Raw genomic sequence first — 14,920 nt, 5'->3', positions numbered from 1 at the left:
CAGTTTTGGTATTTCTATGTATGTATAAAGTCCATTTCCTATTGTATTTCCCATCTCACAGCTCCTTTGGGAAAACCTAATTCATAAACAAACAATTCCCAGAGAAGATAATTAAATGTCCCTCCTGACCCCTTTCCATACTACCAACAAGAATAACAGAGGCACAGTCTCTGCATTGCCATTCTTTGCTGTGTTTATGCTGTTTTAGTAATGATGTAATGGAAAGAAAGTGACATGCTACTATTACTGTTGTTATGCTAAGGACTGCAAGGAAGAATTGATTTTCTTTAAGGTTTTATTTTTCCATTTAAAAATGACAGCCTTTCCAGCGCTTTCTAACCATTAAACATTACAAAAGGTCAAAATATTCCATCAGAAGCTTTAAAAAAATGTGACACTTGAAAAAATATTTTTTAAGAAACATTTATTTAGCTGATCAATTTTGAGCAATGCCTTTTATGAGCAATGTCACAAGGTTACACACTCAGCAGTCTCTGTGCGTCCCATGCACAGGAAGACAGTGACAGAACTGACTATAGCTCACTATACTCCAAACATTTCCTGCAAAAACAGTTGGGGAAGCCTCTGCAAGGGAGGTCCATTCCCTTCTGGCCCCTTAGAACAACCATGCACAGCAACATGTATAAAGCTGGACTCTGCCCTCTTCCTCTCCATGCTGGCTGTGCATAGGTCAAGAACAGCCCACTGCCACCGCCTGACATTGTCTGAAGCCTATGTGACTCCCCTGAGTACCACAAATTTCAGAAACAGAACATAATCCATTTAGTCTGCCTTCCCTTGAGCTCTATGGCTGTTTTCTGACTTTTGTTGAAAGTCAAAATCGAATCCTTAAAGAGATGTATGGAGTTGGACTGAGAAATGAATGCACTTGAGGTTTGGCAAAGAGTTGGTATGAGATGGGGAGGAAGAGAAAGACACAGAGACCTGTTTCAGAGAGCAGCATCTGAAGTTTCTGAAGGAAGACGCCTGAAGTGTGACACCCAGTGCCTACCATAGAGGTCAAGGCTCATGATCTGTGAGACAGCCTGGAGACATTTCACCCACAAAGGTATTTAAAAATCAACAGGAAACATTCTGAAAATAATAGAGAACCAGCAAAGCAGAAGAATGTGGCTATATCTTTCCTGATTTTGGAAGCCCAGCCTTAGCTAGCTTTGGAGCTTTCTACATTAGTATGTTACAGAGTGCACAGTGCTCCCATGTAATTTTGGCATTTACATCAGTGCATTAGCAACGGAAATGACTTCCAAAACAGTTCTCATTCTTTTGATTTGTCTTTGTGACAATAATGATTCATCTTCCAGCCTCAGCTCTCCATATGCTAGTAACTCCAGGAGACTAAATAAAAACATGGGAGACTAGCAATTTATTATTCAAAAGAACAAATAAACCTGCATTCTCTGCAATTCAAAATTCTGTTAGATTTGAAAAAATTTCCTTTTGAACTGTTGTTTTGTACTGTCAGTCATATAGAGATGGTTTGTCAAGGCTAGGAATGAAAAAGTATCTTCCAAAGACATACTCCAAGCTCATGGTTCTGCCTTTAGCTTTACATTAAAGAACATGCCAATACCAAACATACACTTCAAATGGATATCATAACAGATAAAAGGAAACTAATTATTTCAGAGCATCTCTTAGGGCTTGACGTTAATGTCTGCTGAGACTAGATTTATTACATTAAGCACAGCTGAAAAATTATTCTGTGATACCATCCCCAAGTCACAACACATAACTTTGTGTGACCCAAAAAGCAGTGTAGCTGGCTTTTTTAGTGGATACACAATTGCAGCCATTTACACCACCCTCACAATATTAAAATTTTCCATTACCTGGCAATTCAAAATCTCCAACAAGTCTCAGCTGTTCTTACAAGACAGCTTCCTTAAATTGCAACAGTGCCCCAGGGAGCCTGTCACTTAGCTTAGTGGCCATGCAGCACACAATGAAGTTGTTATGGAGACTGACGTCTCCCCAGCAATTATATGGTGTAATTAGTGTTGGCTGCTACAACGTAACTATGAAGCTGTCTCCATGGGAACTGCCCTAAAACCGGTATTTTTAAGGTTTCAGCAACTAGTCTTTTTTACAGACCCTTACAATGCAGTGAAGTTCACACTGATTGCCTTCTCTGCTTGAAGCTCAGCTGAGAAACATATTTTCTTTCCCAAGGTATTTGCATAGTCCTCATGGTGACTCACATGAATCAACTATATGTAGCAAGAATAAATGTACATATTTCATACAGTGAGGACCAATCAGAAAGCAATAAGGATTTTTACTATTTTTAATTGTCTTTATCCATGTATGTGCACATCCACATGCATGACAGTGCACAATGTGTGTAGATGGAACAAGTTCAGTTCTACTTTTATGAGCCTCTTCTTGGAATCCTTGAAAACTTCAGGGTCACAGAACCTTCCTCTCTCAGATTAGAGATGCAGTTCTAACCACACTGTTGCCACAAAGAGCTCCTACCAGTAGAGTCCACATGGGTCTAGGACACAATTCTCCCTCTCTCACAGGGTTTTGTCTTGTAGCTGCACAGTTTTCCCACGTTGAGTGAGCAAAGATCTTGAGACAGTCTTGCAAAGTGCAGGATCTTTGCTGCATGAAAACTCACTGTGTTTATGGAACTTCAATGGGAGTTTATGACATTTTTGCCTAAACTTTTACAAGGTCCAAGCCAAGAAGGAAATGGGATTTTCAGCCAAGAATCTCACTGTCACTTTTTCCTGAGCCAGCAGCATGCAAAGAAGACACTACTTCAGTCTACAATATAACATAGTGGGCAAGTGCCAGAAAACCAAATACATTCTTGTTCTAGTTATGATATTCATATAAAAATTTTTAACAGGCTTTTAAATTCCAGAATCCTGTTCTATTAAGGCAGAGAAGAACAAGGGAGAGACATTTACTTCAGAAGGTACCCATGGCAGGACTCTTTTATAAATTTCTTGCAAGTAAATAGCCCCCAGGAGAATATTTTCTAGCATTTGCATACTAAGAAGCAGTGAGAAAGGAATTAAGAGGTATACAAATTGAAGCAAATGTTTTGGCAGAGGCTTTAAGATTGCAACAATGTGGTAAAGCATGAATTCATTTTATTTCTCTTGGTTGTTTGGCCCTAGAATTACAGCAGATAAATTCTCATGTGAAATGCTATATGTGAAGAGAGGTGCAGTGAGCATAACAAGGCTAGGAGCCCCAGAAGGCCTGCAGTTGTGGCTCTCCATTTTATGAGAAGCAGAAAAAAAGAGAATTTCTGCTTTAATAAAAACATCAGCACTTTCCCAACCATTAAGATGGATATCATCAATTATTTTTGCACTGACATGAATAGGGATCTAGTCTTTCCATTCTCTTAGGGACACCATGGGGAGCAAAGAAACAAAAACACAGACACAAAATATAAAATCCAAGACTACAGGAGTCATTCTGAATAGCAGCAGGGATTCTGAACAGCCATTTTACATTTGGGAGGAAGACTAAACCTGCTGGGGTATAAGTACAGTTGGTACACAGAACCCACAGATAAGAGATGCTTTCAGACACTCCTGCAAAGCTGCTTTCGCAATGTCTGGCAGCCAGCATTAAACACAGGATGACCTGGGGCATACACATCTAAAGTTAACAAACAAGGAACCAAAGCAGCTGTCAGAGGATGCTTTTATGTACTAGGGAGCCTCCAACACTGTTCAGATAAATTATAGATTACATAATAGTGCCTGGGATGTTTATATAGAAAATAGTTGCATACTCCTGATCCGATTATTCTATATTTCCTTCCAACCCGTGCATAGGAAAATCAGTAAATCTCAATGCAACTTAATTTCAGTTATTGAATTTCCTTTCTTCAGGTGAGGGAGAAGAAAAAGAGAATTCAAAATCCACTGAACTTCCCATTTGTTCTTCCTGTTTATAACAAGCTGCTTCAATAGGTTCTTACTGGAAACAAGCTGAATTCCCTACTACAAATTTTTTAGGATAACACTAAACATGATATGGGAATACAAATTCACAAGTAACCAGGATCTTCCTGAATTTTTCCATTCTATTAATGATTTAAATTATTTCTGCTGCTTAACTTTTAGAGACCCTAACAGACTTCATCACCAGATATAGATTGGCAACCTTAATCAAAACAAACTCACTGACAGCACTGTTAGAGCTCATTAGCATTCTCACCAGATGCTTCTGTCTGTATATTTGAGCATCTCCAGTTTTTTCTTTCCAGTACATGACCCAGGATACTAGCACAGCTTTCAAATTAAAAGAAATCTCAGTACAGCTTCAAATCCTTGCTCTTCTGGGGATTAAATCTGTGCAAGGCTATGACAAAGCATTTCATATTTCTTGGACTTCTTAAAAACTTTCTTTTATACAGATCACTGATGTTTTTGCATTTCTCAGGAATTTATACAGATATGACTAACACATGCACTATTTGCTTTCACAGAAAAAGTGCAGAGAGCATTTGTCACTATAATTATCACACAGGACTTTATACACAGATGAAACCTGTGCTTCATCTGTCTCTGTGCAAAGCAATGTCCTAACATGAGAGCTGTCAGAAATCATTACAGGAAAGAATTTAAAAACCTCATGCATTGATTAAGTTGCCACAGCCAAAGTAAAGATCATAAAAACAAGTTACGACCCAGCTCCAGTTTTTAAGTGAATGAAAAATTAGAGGGTAGGGAGGCCAAATATGTAGGCTTCACAAAGAATGTGTCCTTGGATGTGCAAAGCAGAGCCGATCAGATCTCATGGTTAATTTATTGGAAATGAAGCTGTGACAACGATCTCAGCCCCAGCTCATCAGTCACATAGGTACAAAGCATCCAAATGGAAAACAGATTTTCCGATTCCCTGCACCTCCCTAGAGGCCTGTGCTGCTGTCTGAGGACTACAGCAGTCTCCTTTCTTGGCTCATTTGCAAGATAAACATATTCTGGCCTCAAACGCTGCTCCTTTCCAACTGCTGGTGAAAACTCCAGTCAGTCTGAGAGATTAGGAGGATGATCTAGGGCACTACTCAATCCAAGAAAAATGCTCATGTGGGAACACAAAGCTGTTGTTGTGACCAGAGGTGGTTTTTTTTTTTCCACTGAATCCCATTCTGCAAGTCCAGATATAAATACTTTCTATCTTTATTCTTTATCCACATTAACTTCCTTCCTTTTCTGTTTTTTTTTTTTTAATTTTTTTAAAGGGAGCCAGACACTTAGACTTAAACAGATTTTTACAGTGCTAGTTAAATGCTGCTTTTCTGCACTTACGATGATTTAAGATGTGACTGACACAGCCCTCATACCTGGGCAATGCTGAGCTGGATCAGTACATAGTTTCACCATTTCCAAACACCTGCAGGAAGTAGTATTAACAATCAGACAGATGGAACTCAAATCGTAACTACACAGTACATAAAATTATAGTTCCTTGTAGATATAAGGTTCCTTGGGAGAGTTTTTTGGGAGCCAGTAGATCAGCCCCTACCCTTAAGGCAAGCTCCAGTTCAGGTCTTGCTTTCTGCCTGTCTGTGTCTGTCTCTGCTTTGATTTCTGTTCTAAAACTGATGTATGGTGTTTCCAAACTTTTCAAGCATTCACTGACTTTTAACCCTAAATCAACTGCATTTCAGCACTTGGAGCAGCAGTTCCTCCATGCTCCTCATGCATGCTTTAATGGATATGGTAGAACCCTAAAATAAGTCACATAGCAAGCTTTAAAACACTAGTGGAAGACTTAGGGAAACTGCTAGTGTTGCTAAAATTATTAGTGCTACAGATAGATCTCTTGTATTCATTATTATTGCCCGCTTCAAACTCAAGATAAGACATATAATTTGAGCACTGGGTTAGAAGCTACAACAGAAAAAGGACTAATTGCTCTGTTACAAAAACCTTCCAATCAAGATAATTAAAAAATGTACATTTAAAAGCATGCACTTTAAAGGCTAAAGAACAGATTAAATTCTTCCAGTGACACAGGGACAAGCTTTTAGTTGCTATGAAGGCACATAATTTCATTGACAACAGTGGCTAAAACAAACTTCATATCACTTATTTCTAGGGATGGCCAAACCCCCACAAATCTAGAAACCTTTGAACTCTGGGAAAACTTTGATCCAATCCAGACTTTATGGCTCTGATCCACTTCATCTAGGATGGACCCAAATGTGCTTAAAATATATTTCACAACACATTTTTGCTTGCATTTTTTTCCAGTAGGTCATAAATACCACACGTAAAACCATTTACCCTCATTCACAGCACCTACTAGCAGAGCCAGCTATTCCAATCTCCAACCCAGAATGTTAAACAAAAGACAAAAACAAAAACCCCAAACTAAAACCAAAACAACCCCACAACAACATCAAAAGACTCAAGAGCAAGTTTTAGATCAGTTGACTTTGCTACCAAGCACTAAGAAGAAAGCTGAGGTACTAAAATCTGCATGCTCAGAATGTTTGGAAGAAATTTAAACTAGTGAGAAACACTGTGTGACTTGTACATTGGGGAAGAGCTTACAAAGCACAAACCAAGTCATATCACTCCACCCTTGTTATCCCCACAAAAAACAGACTCATTAGACGACAGTTTCTAAAGAAGCATAGTATGCAAATCTAGGGTTTGGGGTGGGGAGGGGGTGATAATGTGACAGCTTCATTCACTGCAGTAGGAAAGGTGAGATCAGAAACCACATCGGAAGGTTGTGGTTTTCAGATGATCTAGATGAAAGTGATGAAACTAAGTAAAATCTAACCAGGGAAAAGGAGTCTGACAAGCTCTTTTGACTGCATTCACAACCAATCATTTAAAAACTGAGTTTTTAATAGCTTAAATCAAGTACAGCCAGACCCCAGATCACAGGATAATTCCACAAAGAATGGACCTCAGGAGGTCAGACTGGGTTACTTAGGGCTTTATCCAGTTGGATCTTGTAAACCTTCAAAGTTGGAAACAGCACAGCCTTCCTGGGCAACCTCTGCCCTTGGCTGACTTGTCTTTGGGGGTGAAAAAATTTTCCCTTGTATCTAATCTGAACCTCTCGGTTTATTTTACACACCTAGATATCTGGATCTGTCTTCAGGATGATTTCTCCATAGCTACTGGGTGGCTGCTGTTTCTTAGGTGCTCCCAAAGGTGTCCCTCTACCAGGCTGAACAAGCCTGATCCAGTAGCCATTCCCCAAAATGCAAGTGATCCAGTCCCCCAACTTTCCTTTCCTCTGCCAAACTCATTCCAGTTTATCAATATCTTCCCTGTACTGAGGTGCCTGAAACAAGGCTGTCTATTCCAGATGTTGACTAACAAGTGCTGAAGAGAAGGTCATAATCACTTCCACAAATTTGATGTCTATCCTATTATAAGTGCAGGCCAGGATACTTTGGGGTTTTTTAGCTGCCAGGGCACACTGCTGCATCATGTGCTACTTGCTGTCTACCAAAATCCCAGGTCCTTTTCCACAGAGTTTCTTCCCAACTACGCAGTCTTCAGGCTCTATTATTGCCATCGACTCTTCCTTCTCATGTGCAGGGCTTCACATCTGCCCTTGATGAATTTTCTAGGATTTCTGTTGGCCCATTCCTCCAGCCTGTCCAGATCCCTCTGGAAGGCAACCCCATCCTCCAGTATTATTGGCAGGTCCTCCTAATTTGGTGCCCCTTGGAAATGTGAGTGCACATTCTTGCTTCTCATTCTTCAATAAAGATGTTAAATTGGAAAGGACCCAGGACAGATCCCTGTGCCATTCCCACTTGTCACAAGACTCTAGTTAGACTAGGAATCATTACCTGTAGCCATGATATTTTCTGAAAAATCCTTTCCTAGGATTTTTCCCCTCCTGAGAGCTGAGTGCCTCAGGAAAGAAATGTAAACAATAACTGTCTGCTGCTGTGGAATGCCACAGGTGCATCTTCCATTGGTCCATGTGGATTGTTTTCAATTGATGACCAATCACAGCCACCTGTGCCAAGGCTGTGAGCAGTCACAGGATTTTGTTATGCATTCTGTTCTGTTCTTGTTCTTTGTAGCCTTCTGATCATTCTTTTCTCTCTATTCTTTTAGTATAGTTTTAATGTAGTATTTTAATATAATATATATCATAAGATAATAAAGTAACCTTCTGAAAATGGAGTCAAGCCTCGTGTCTCCACACATGGGGAGTTCTCAACAATTAACCTCTACCTTCTGAACCTGATCCTCCAACCATTTTTTTACCCATCTAGTTATCTGCCCACCCAGACTGTAGTACTCTAATTTTATATAATAATATTGTGGGACATACCATCAAAAGCCCTAGTAATGTCAAGGCAAATGACATCCTTAGCTCTCTTCTGCAACAAAAACAGTGAGAGTTCTGGTATTGAACTTCAGGGAATTAGCTGTAAATGTTGGCTCAGGAAAGACACACTGCAAACTGTGTATAAAATGGCTGGTGCACACACTCATAGAAGATGTATTCTCCAAAACACTTTGGAAAGTGTATGTTTGCATTACCGGGATGCCGTAGTCCAAATCCTTAGCTGCAATAATCATCCTAGTTCCATTAGGCTCAGTCTACACAGAGTATTTCATCTCAGATAATGATCCTGGGATATTACACACCTGATATTTGTTGTCACAGCTCTACATGCAGTTTGCACAAACAGAACCAAGGAAGCATCAAGGAGGAATAGCAAGAGAAACTAGAGAGATGCAGAAATTCCTCAGTTCTCCTGGGAAGTGCACAGATCCACTGTGTTCCTGTGAGGGTCTTTCTCTTACCTTTGCAAGGAAACTCCAGGCTGCATACTGCCCTGAGGTTGTGCTGCTTTTTAGCTTCACTGTGTGCAACATCAGAAAGAATCCCAACAGTCCACTGCAAAGGATTGGAAAAGCTTGTTAATAAAATCTCTTCACTTCAACTAAACAACCCCTTACAGACCTCTTGGTTTCCCTGATGAAGAACTACATTGTTAATCCCATTTGGAGAATGAAAGCTGGCGGACAAGAAGCGTACATTATGGCCAGTACACCTAGTGTTTTGTTCAGTGACTAGAATCTGAATAAAGTAAGTCTGACACTCACGGTTGGTGTCTAATGCACTTGCATAATCAGAAAAGTAGGGATTATTGAAAACATGAGGTGAAATATTAACTTCAGGCATTGAGATGGCTCTGAATAACAGCAATGCTAATTTCAGCAGGAGCCACACATATTTGGCAACTAACTCACTTCAACCTCCACAGAGTCTTGAACTGAAAAAATAACCACTGGAAAGTTTCTGCCTGAAGCTTTTAAGCTGTTTAAACTTCATGAAGCCAAAATTCCAATTAGGAAGTCAAATACATCTCTACTGTATAACAAATAGATGGCTCAGTAGTGCTGGGAACAGGAAACTCCAAAGATTTCTGCTGACAATTAAGAGAATTTTGATTCTCAAGTCTTACAGGACAGCAGTTCACAGCACTCCTATAGCCAAGAATACCCTTGAGGAAATTTTGCTCCACAGACTCAACAGACTTTACGGAGTTCATGAGGTTTGGCTCTGGATTTTGTTTCAATTGTGACATATACACAATCCACTGATTGTGAACCAGTGGAACAGTGTAAACCAGCAAGCAGGGAACAAAAAAGAACTTAAAAATATATAAGGCACAAATTACTTTGAGGCATAAGACATTACAAAGTGCTGTGGGAAGCTGCATGGTAAAGGATCAAGACAGCACATGGGTGGTGAAGCAAAAAGTGCCTTGGAATTCACAGAGGGTATGATGTTTTGGAAAGAGATGCCATGCAGTTGGTCCCCTCTCTACAGCAGCAGGAAAGGTGGAAAATGGTGGCTCCTCAGGTCAGAAGCTCTGTGCTGGGCTCCAGTATACAATCTGTTCCCCGTGCAACACATGTGGCCATGTTCCAGCTCAGCTGCATGTCCATACAGGCACCAAAGAGCGTGGTAAGATAACTTCCCAGGAGTAGAAGGCATTGGGAATTTTTGCATTGAGCCATAACACAAGATCCTTTGGGATGTGTGTGAAGTCTGAAGCCAAGGTAGCAGATGCTACCTTGATGACAAAAATTTGCCTAAACTCAGCAACTTGTTGCAGAGGATGGAGTGCTGGGCAGTAGAGCATTCCACTCTGAGAAATGAATGAGTTCAATGATCCAACATTGCCTATACTTTTAAGGGTCCAGTAGCTTATTTCAGATCTTCTGCCCTGCTGTGAAAGGCTTTCAGCCATGAAGATTTGAAGACATTTAGTGCAACTCAAGAGATAAAAAAGTGAAACAGCAAATTATAATACCTAAAATATTGATGCCACAATTAACAGCAATTTATTTCATTAAATAAATTGAGCACTTTCCACCTTACTGCTTCAGACACTTTCCAGAGGCAGTAGATTTAGCTGCATGAATTACCCTTATCTTACATTGCATAGGTTTTCCTCCAAATCCCACATATCTACAAAGACACTCGATTATAAAATGTAGGAGAGCAACTGAGATGGTTTTTTCTCCACCTAACCATTCCTTTCCCCTTCCTTTGGTGTACAGCGCTATCTACTACACATGTGCTGAAGGTGAGCCAATGGAAACAGAAGTGAGAAGCTGCCACAGAGGTAAATGAAGTGAATGAGAAGAATATCTGGGATAGACCGATATCCGTTAGAGCCTGCAGTTAGACCTCACACTCAAGAAATATAGATTTCACCTACCTACAGAATACCTAATTGTGAGTTACTTGTTCTGTGCTTAGACCACACTTGGAATAACATAACAAAAACCTGTGTACATTGGAAATTATTTAACAATCATTCTCAATATACCCTTTCAACAGAAATTCCAGATACAAGTCAGAAAATGCCTTTCAAGAAATATTTTTGCCATTAGTTAGCAAGAAAATATCTTTTTCGCCCTCTTAAAAAAATACTTTAATTTGGTAAAAGACTGAGGGGGAAAGACAGGAATCTTTTAAAAATTAAGATCTATGGGAAACATATTTATGTTGTCCTGTGAGAATTATGCCAATATGCAGTGAACTTTTGCTACTGAAAATAATTAAATGCTTGTTAAAGCTTTTCCTTTTTACCCAAACCAGCATTCTGCCAAATCACAAGATGTACAAGCCAATAAATCCATGTACATCCATATACTGCTGAAGACTAATACTTAGTAATTGCTGCAAAAAGCAAGTTTGGGTTAATCTGACTTCAGAAGCATTTGAGAGATGCTATGTATCAAAGCTTTGCTACATTGGGCAAACATTATTTTACTGGCGACTGCGAACTCTCCCAGTCAGAATGCACTCACTCAAGGAAACACATACTTTCAGCACATTTGAGTCTCAGGCCATCAAATACATATCCACAGACATGCAAAGATTTGTTCTTTGCAATTCTACTGGCTTATGGCAGCAGAAACTAGTATAAGTAAGGCTTTATATGCTACAAAGTTTTTAACTGAGAGTACAGGCTGGAAGTCAATGGAACCTCTTATTTTGAAAACATTTACATGACCTGTTATAGAGAGCTTACCTGGCACAGCAGCTGCTATGAAACCTGTAGAAGTAAAGGAATGGAAAATCCAAGGCACTGAAGAGATCACCTGAGGGACAAAGCAATACACTCAGTAGGTGGGAAAAAAATTACCCACTGTTACAAGCAATGCGACAGCAATTACATGAACATTACTAGTTTAACATTCCTTTGAGCCTTTACAGCTGGCTGACTTTTCATTTATGATGCTTTCCACATTTCTGGCTTGTTTAATGATTTCTCTCTGACCTTGCTTCTAGCCAGTTCTTGCCTTTGGTTGAAAAAGGGAAAAGGGATACCTAAGAGTATTTATTCTTTTCCAGTATTCAGAAGGTCCTTCTTAAGCAACAGTTGCCAGTGGACAGACATGTATCATATCCACTTCTTTTATACTGCAGCATGTGATAGCTCCTACTGAAACAACAGGAAACACAGACATATGGTGGCTGCTTCCCCCTCTGGCATTTGAACTCCATAACATGTTGAGAGGTTTAAAGAGTTCTCCTAGGTCTAAGTAGAGCTCTTGAATACTTGCATTTCCAGAAACCTGGGCTTGGGTGCTCTTGGTGGCAATTCCCGGAGTTCTCTGGCCTTCAGTCTCTACAGATTTGCATGAAGCTCCATCTTTCACTTTTTGAAATGCAGGACTCTTTCACTTAACATGTATGTCTATCCTGGTGGGGGTTTCCTATATACACAACCTGTACCACCAGGCAAAAGGGAAAATTTATGTTTCCTTAAATGCTTCCTTCTTTGTTTTTCTGGTTAAACAAATGTAAGCAACAGATGATCACCTTTACCCTCCTAATTACGAACACACCAGAAGGTAGGAATATTAGCCACCATAAAATTTCTCAATTTTTACCACCTGATGTGCTGCTACTTCAAATCCTGCTATGGGCCCAAGCAATGGGATCCATGCCATTAAAGCAACAAAACAAAAACTACTCAGTCCTATATGGATTTCTGGGACACTGCTCTGAAGAGGACATGTTGGCTTAGGGAATTCTTGTTCTTTACCATGCACCACCTCAAACACTGTTCTTTGTTGTCAGTTCCATACTGCTTGTTTGCAAAGGACAGCTAAGAATAGTATTGGGAAATATCATGAAACTTACACCAAGTTATATACCCTTCTCTCCTCTTCCTACATGGTAAGATATTATTGGTCATATTCAGGGCTAAAATTCTAAGGGTTCACTAAAAACATGCACAGAAAGCAAAAGCAATATGGAAACCTAAGAAAGGAAGAATTCAGTTCACTTTACCTGCTGGATGGGATGCAGAGGCCAACAGCACTACACTAAAAAAGGAAAATTAATGGGATATTACAGAATTTATGACATGGGCTAAAGACTATAAATTGACAGTTTTGTGTTTGTTTTTTCATGGTGAAACTTATTCCAGTTAAGTAGAATAACTGAGACACAAATACTAATTAAAAGAAAATACATGTTGATTGGAAAGGAATGTCTGGGGTCACATAATAAAATTTCTGACCTGAAGCACGACTATCACGAATATTTGATGATGCCCTCTGGTTCTGTCTTAAAAAGGCATGTCTCAAAAATCTACCAGCATAGAGATTCCACACCCCTCTGGGTAACTTTCCCAGGGCCACTCTACCCTGCCAGCAAAGCTTTTCCTGCTGTTCCATTTTTAAACCACCAAAGTTGCAATGTATGGTTGTTGCTCCATATTATGCTGAATATTGCATGTAGACAAGTTTAAAAACACATGAAAATAAAACCATAAAACCAAGTACCAGCCTGAATTATTCACACTTTCCAGATACAAGTGAACAAGAAAGCCAGCTGTGACCACTTCTTTATCTGAAGTATTATCACTTGCGTTTTCTGAGGTCTTACAACGACCTCACCCTTTTGAATTTGCAGTATAGGTTGTACAGAGCCTTTTTTAGTGTTACTGATTTTTCTTGTAAATTTATCTCCTTTTTTTTTGCAAATTTTTAATTCCAAATTGCTTCTAAGGTTAGCGGGCTACAAAAACATTCTGGGGTGCTGTGAGATGGGATAAGTATATACGTCTGTAGAGCTACAACTTCTTCCAGTTACCCACAACATACATCCATGACAAACTCTAAGGACAAGTGGAAGAAGAAGAAAATAGTATCTCAAGAGTTTGCTTCTTGGTGAGCAGCAAGCACTGCACTTACAGAGGGTAAAAGACCTTCATTAATGTTATGAATGCTCAAGCATTCCAGGCCAACTCCCTTTTCCAGTGTTAACACAGCTACCATTTCCAAACCTGTTCACTCACAGCTGGTCCCAGCTCTCTACATGACCAAGCTTCCATGCTTGGTGACTGCCCTTGTTAAGCTTTGGTGGACCCCAGCATTAGTCACAGAATCACCTGCAGCAAAAGGAACTGCAAAGAGCATGAAAATCCCATGGCCAAGGAAGCTCTTGGCTTGAAGGAGAAAAGGGTTTATGAGGGACAGACAGGCAGGTATGATAGGCTTCACGTTTTATAAGTCTTTGAAAGGCATCAGATGGTATAGTATGTTCACATTCTCGATATTTATACATGTTTTTCAAAGATGTTACCGCCACAAAGGTATTAAACAAGGCAAAGCAGATCACTTACAGCAGGTAATTTGCCCTACCCCTCCTCCCCACACATGGATGCTCTCCCTGTAAAGGAATGCCAAGAGTAATTCACAATAAACAGGCCCAGTTCCTCAGTTTCCTGGTAAAGAGAGAAAAGGAAGCAAAGGTCTACTGCTTTTGACTGAATAACAGAGAAAATAGGAAACTGACAGGGAAAGTGAAACTGTATCAACAGTGATGAGAAGTAGGGCTAAGCCATGTTTCTCTACTTGTTTTTTGAATTATTACAGTTAAAACAAAAACCCACTGAGATTGGGAAATAGTCAGAGAGAAACTTCCTTCTGCAACCAAGAGAAACTGATAACCCTAACAGACATGCCAGGTTTTGGTTCAAACAAAACAACAGGAGAAAACAAAACCTTAATTGTGAAGTGCAGGGCAGGTTAAGGCAAATGGATTAGATGGCATTACAGTTGCTCTGTAGCCCTGCTCTGAATGAAGCATCTGTAAAAAAGACACAATGATGCTGTAAAACCAGATTAGGGATTCAGAGGTTTCTAGCAGGACAGCCTGGATACGAGGCTGCAGCAAAAACAAATTTCATGTGCCGGATTTCTCTACTCCTCTCTTTTTCCCCCTGTACTAAATATTGAGGGCTGGGTCACTCGTGGTTTCCTTTCTGGAAAAAAGAGATTTTGTCAGCAAGAAAAGCAATTTATGCCTGCAAAACTGCTCTCCCCTATTGCAGAAAAGCTACTGCAGCATTTTTAATTCACAGAAGTGACAGATTAGCAGCTCTTCCAGAAGC

General features: G+C 39.8%; 1 protein-coding gene across 6 annotated transcripts in view; it reads right to left on the bottom strand.

Annotated features, from left to right (window-relative positions):
* Nucleotides 1-14,920, bottom strand: part of TMEM241 (transmembrane protein 241) — a 58,866-nt gene that overhangs the window by 19,732 nt on the left and 24,214 nt on the right. For all 6 annotated transcript variants that reach the window (XM_039730116.1, XM_039730121.1, XM_039730115.1 and 3 more), the window contains exons 11-13: nt 12,811-12,845; nt 11,543-11,612; nt 8,793-8,886 (exon numbers count right to left, since the gene is read on the bottom strand). In XM_039730116.1, coding sequence (XP_039586050.1) covers nt 8,793-8,886; nt 11,543-11,612; nt 12,811-12,845 — 199 coding nt within the window. The remainder of the gene's footprint in view (nt 1-8,792; nt 8,887-11,542; nt 11,613-12,810; nt 12,846-14,920) is intronic.

This window comes from Passer montanus, unplaced genomic scaffold (genome assembly GCF_014805655.1).
Source record: "Passer montanus isolate IOZ18808 unplaced genomic scaffold, ASM1480565v1 scaffold70, whole genome shotgun sequence".
In the NCBI taxonomy this organism is placed as follows: Eukaryota; Metazoa; Chordata; class Aves; order Passeriformes; family Passeridae; genus Passer; species Passer montanus.
The sequence above is the reverse complement of the archived record's forward strand: the minus strand, read 5'-3'. Positions and strand labels throughout refer to the sequence as shown.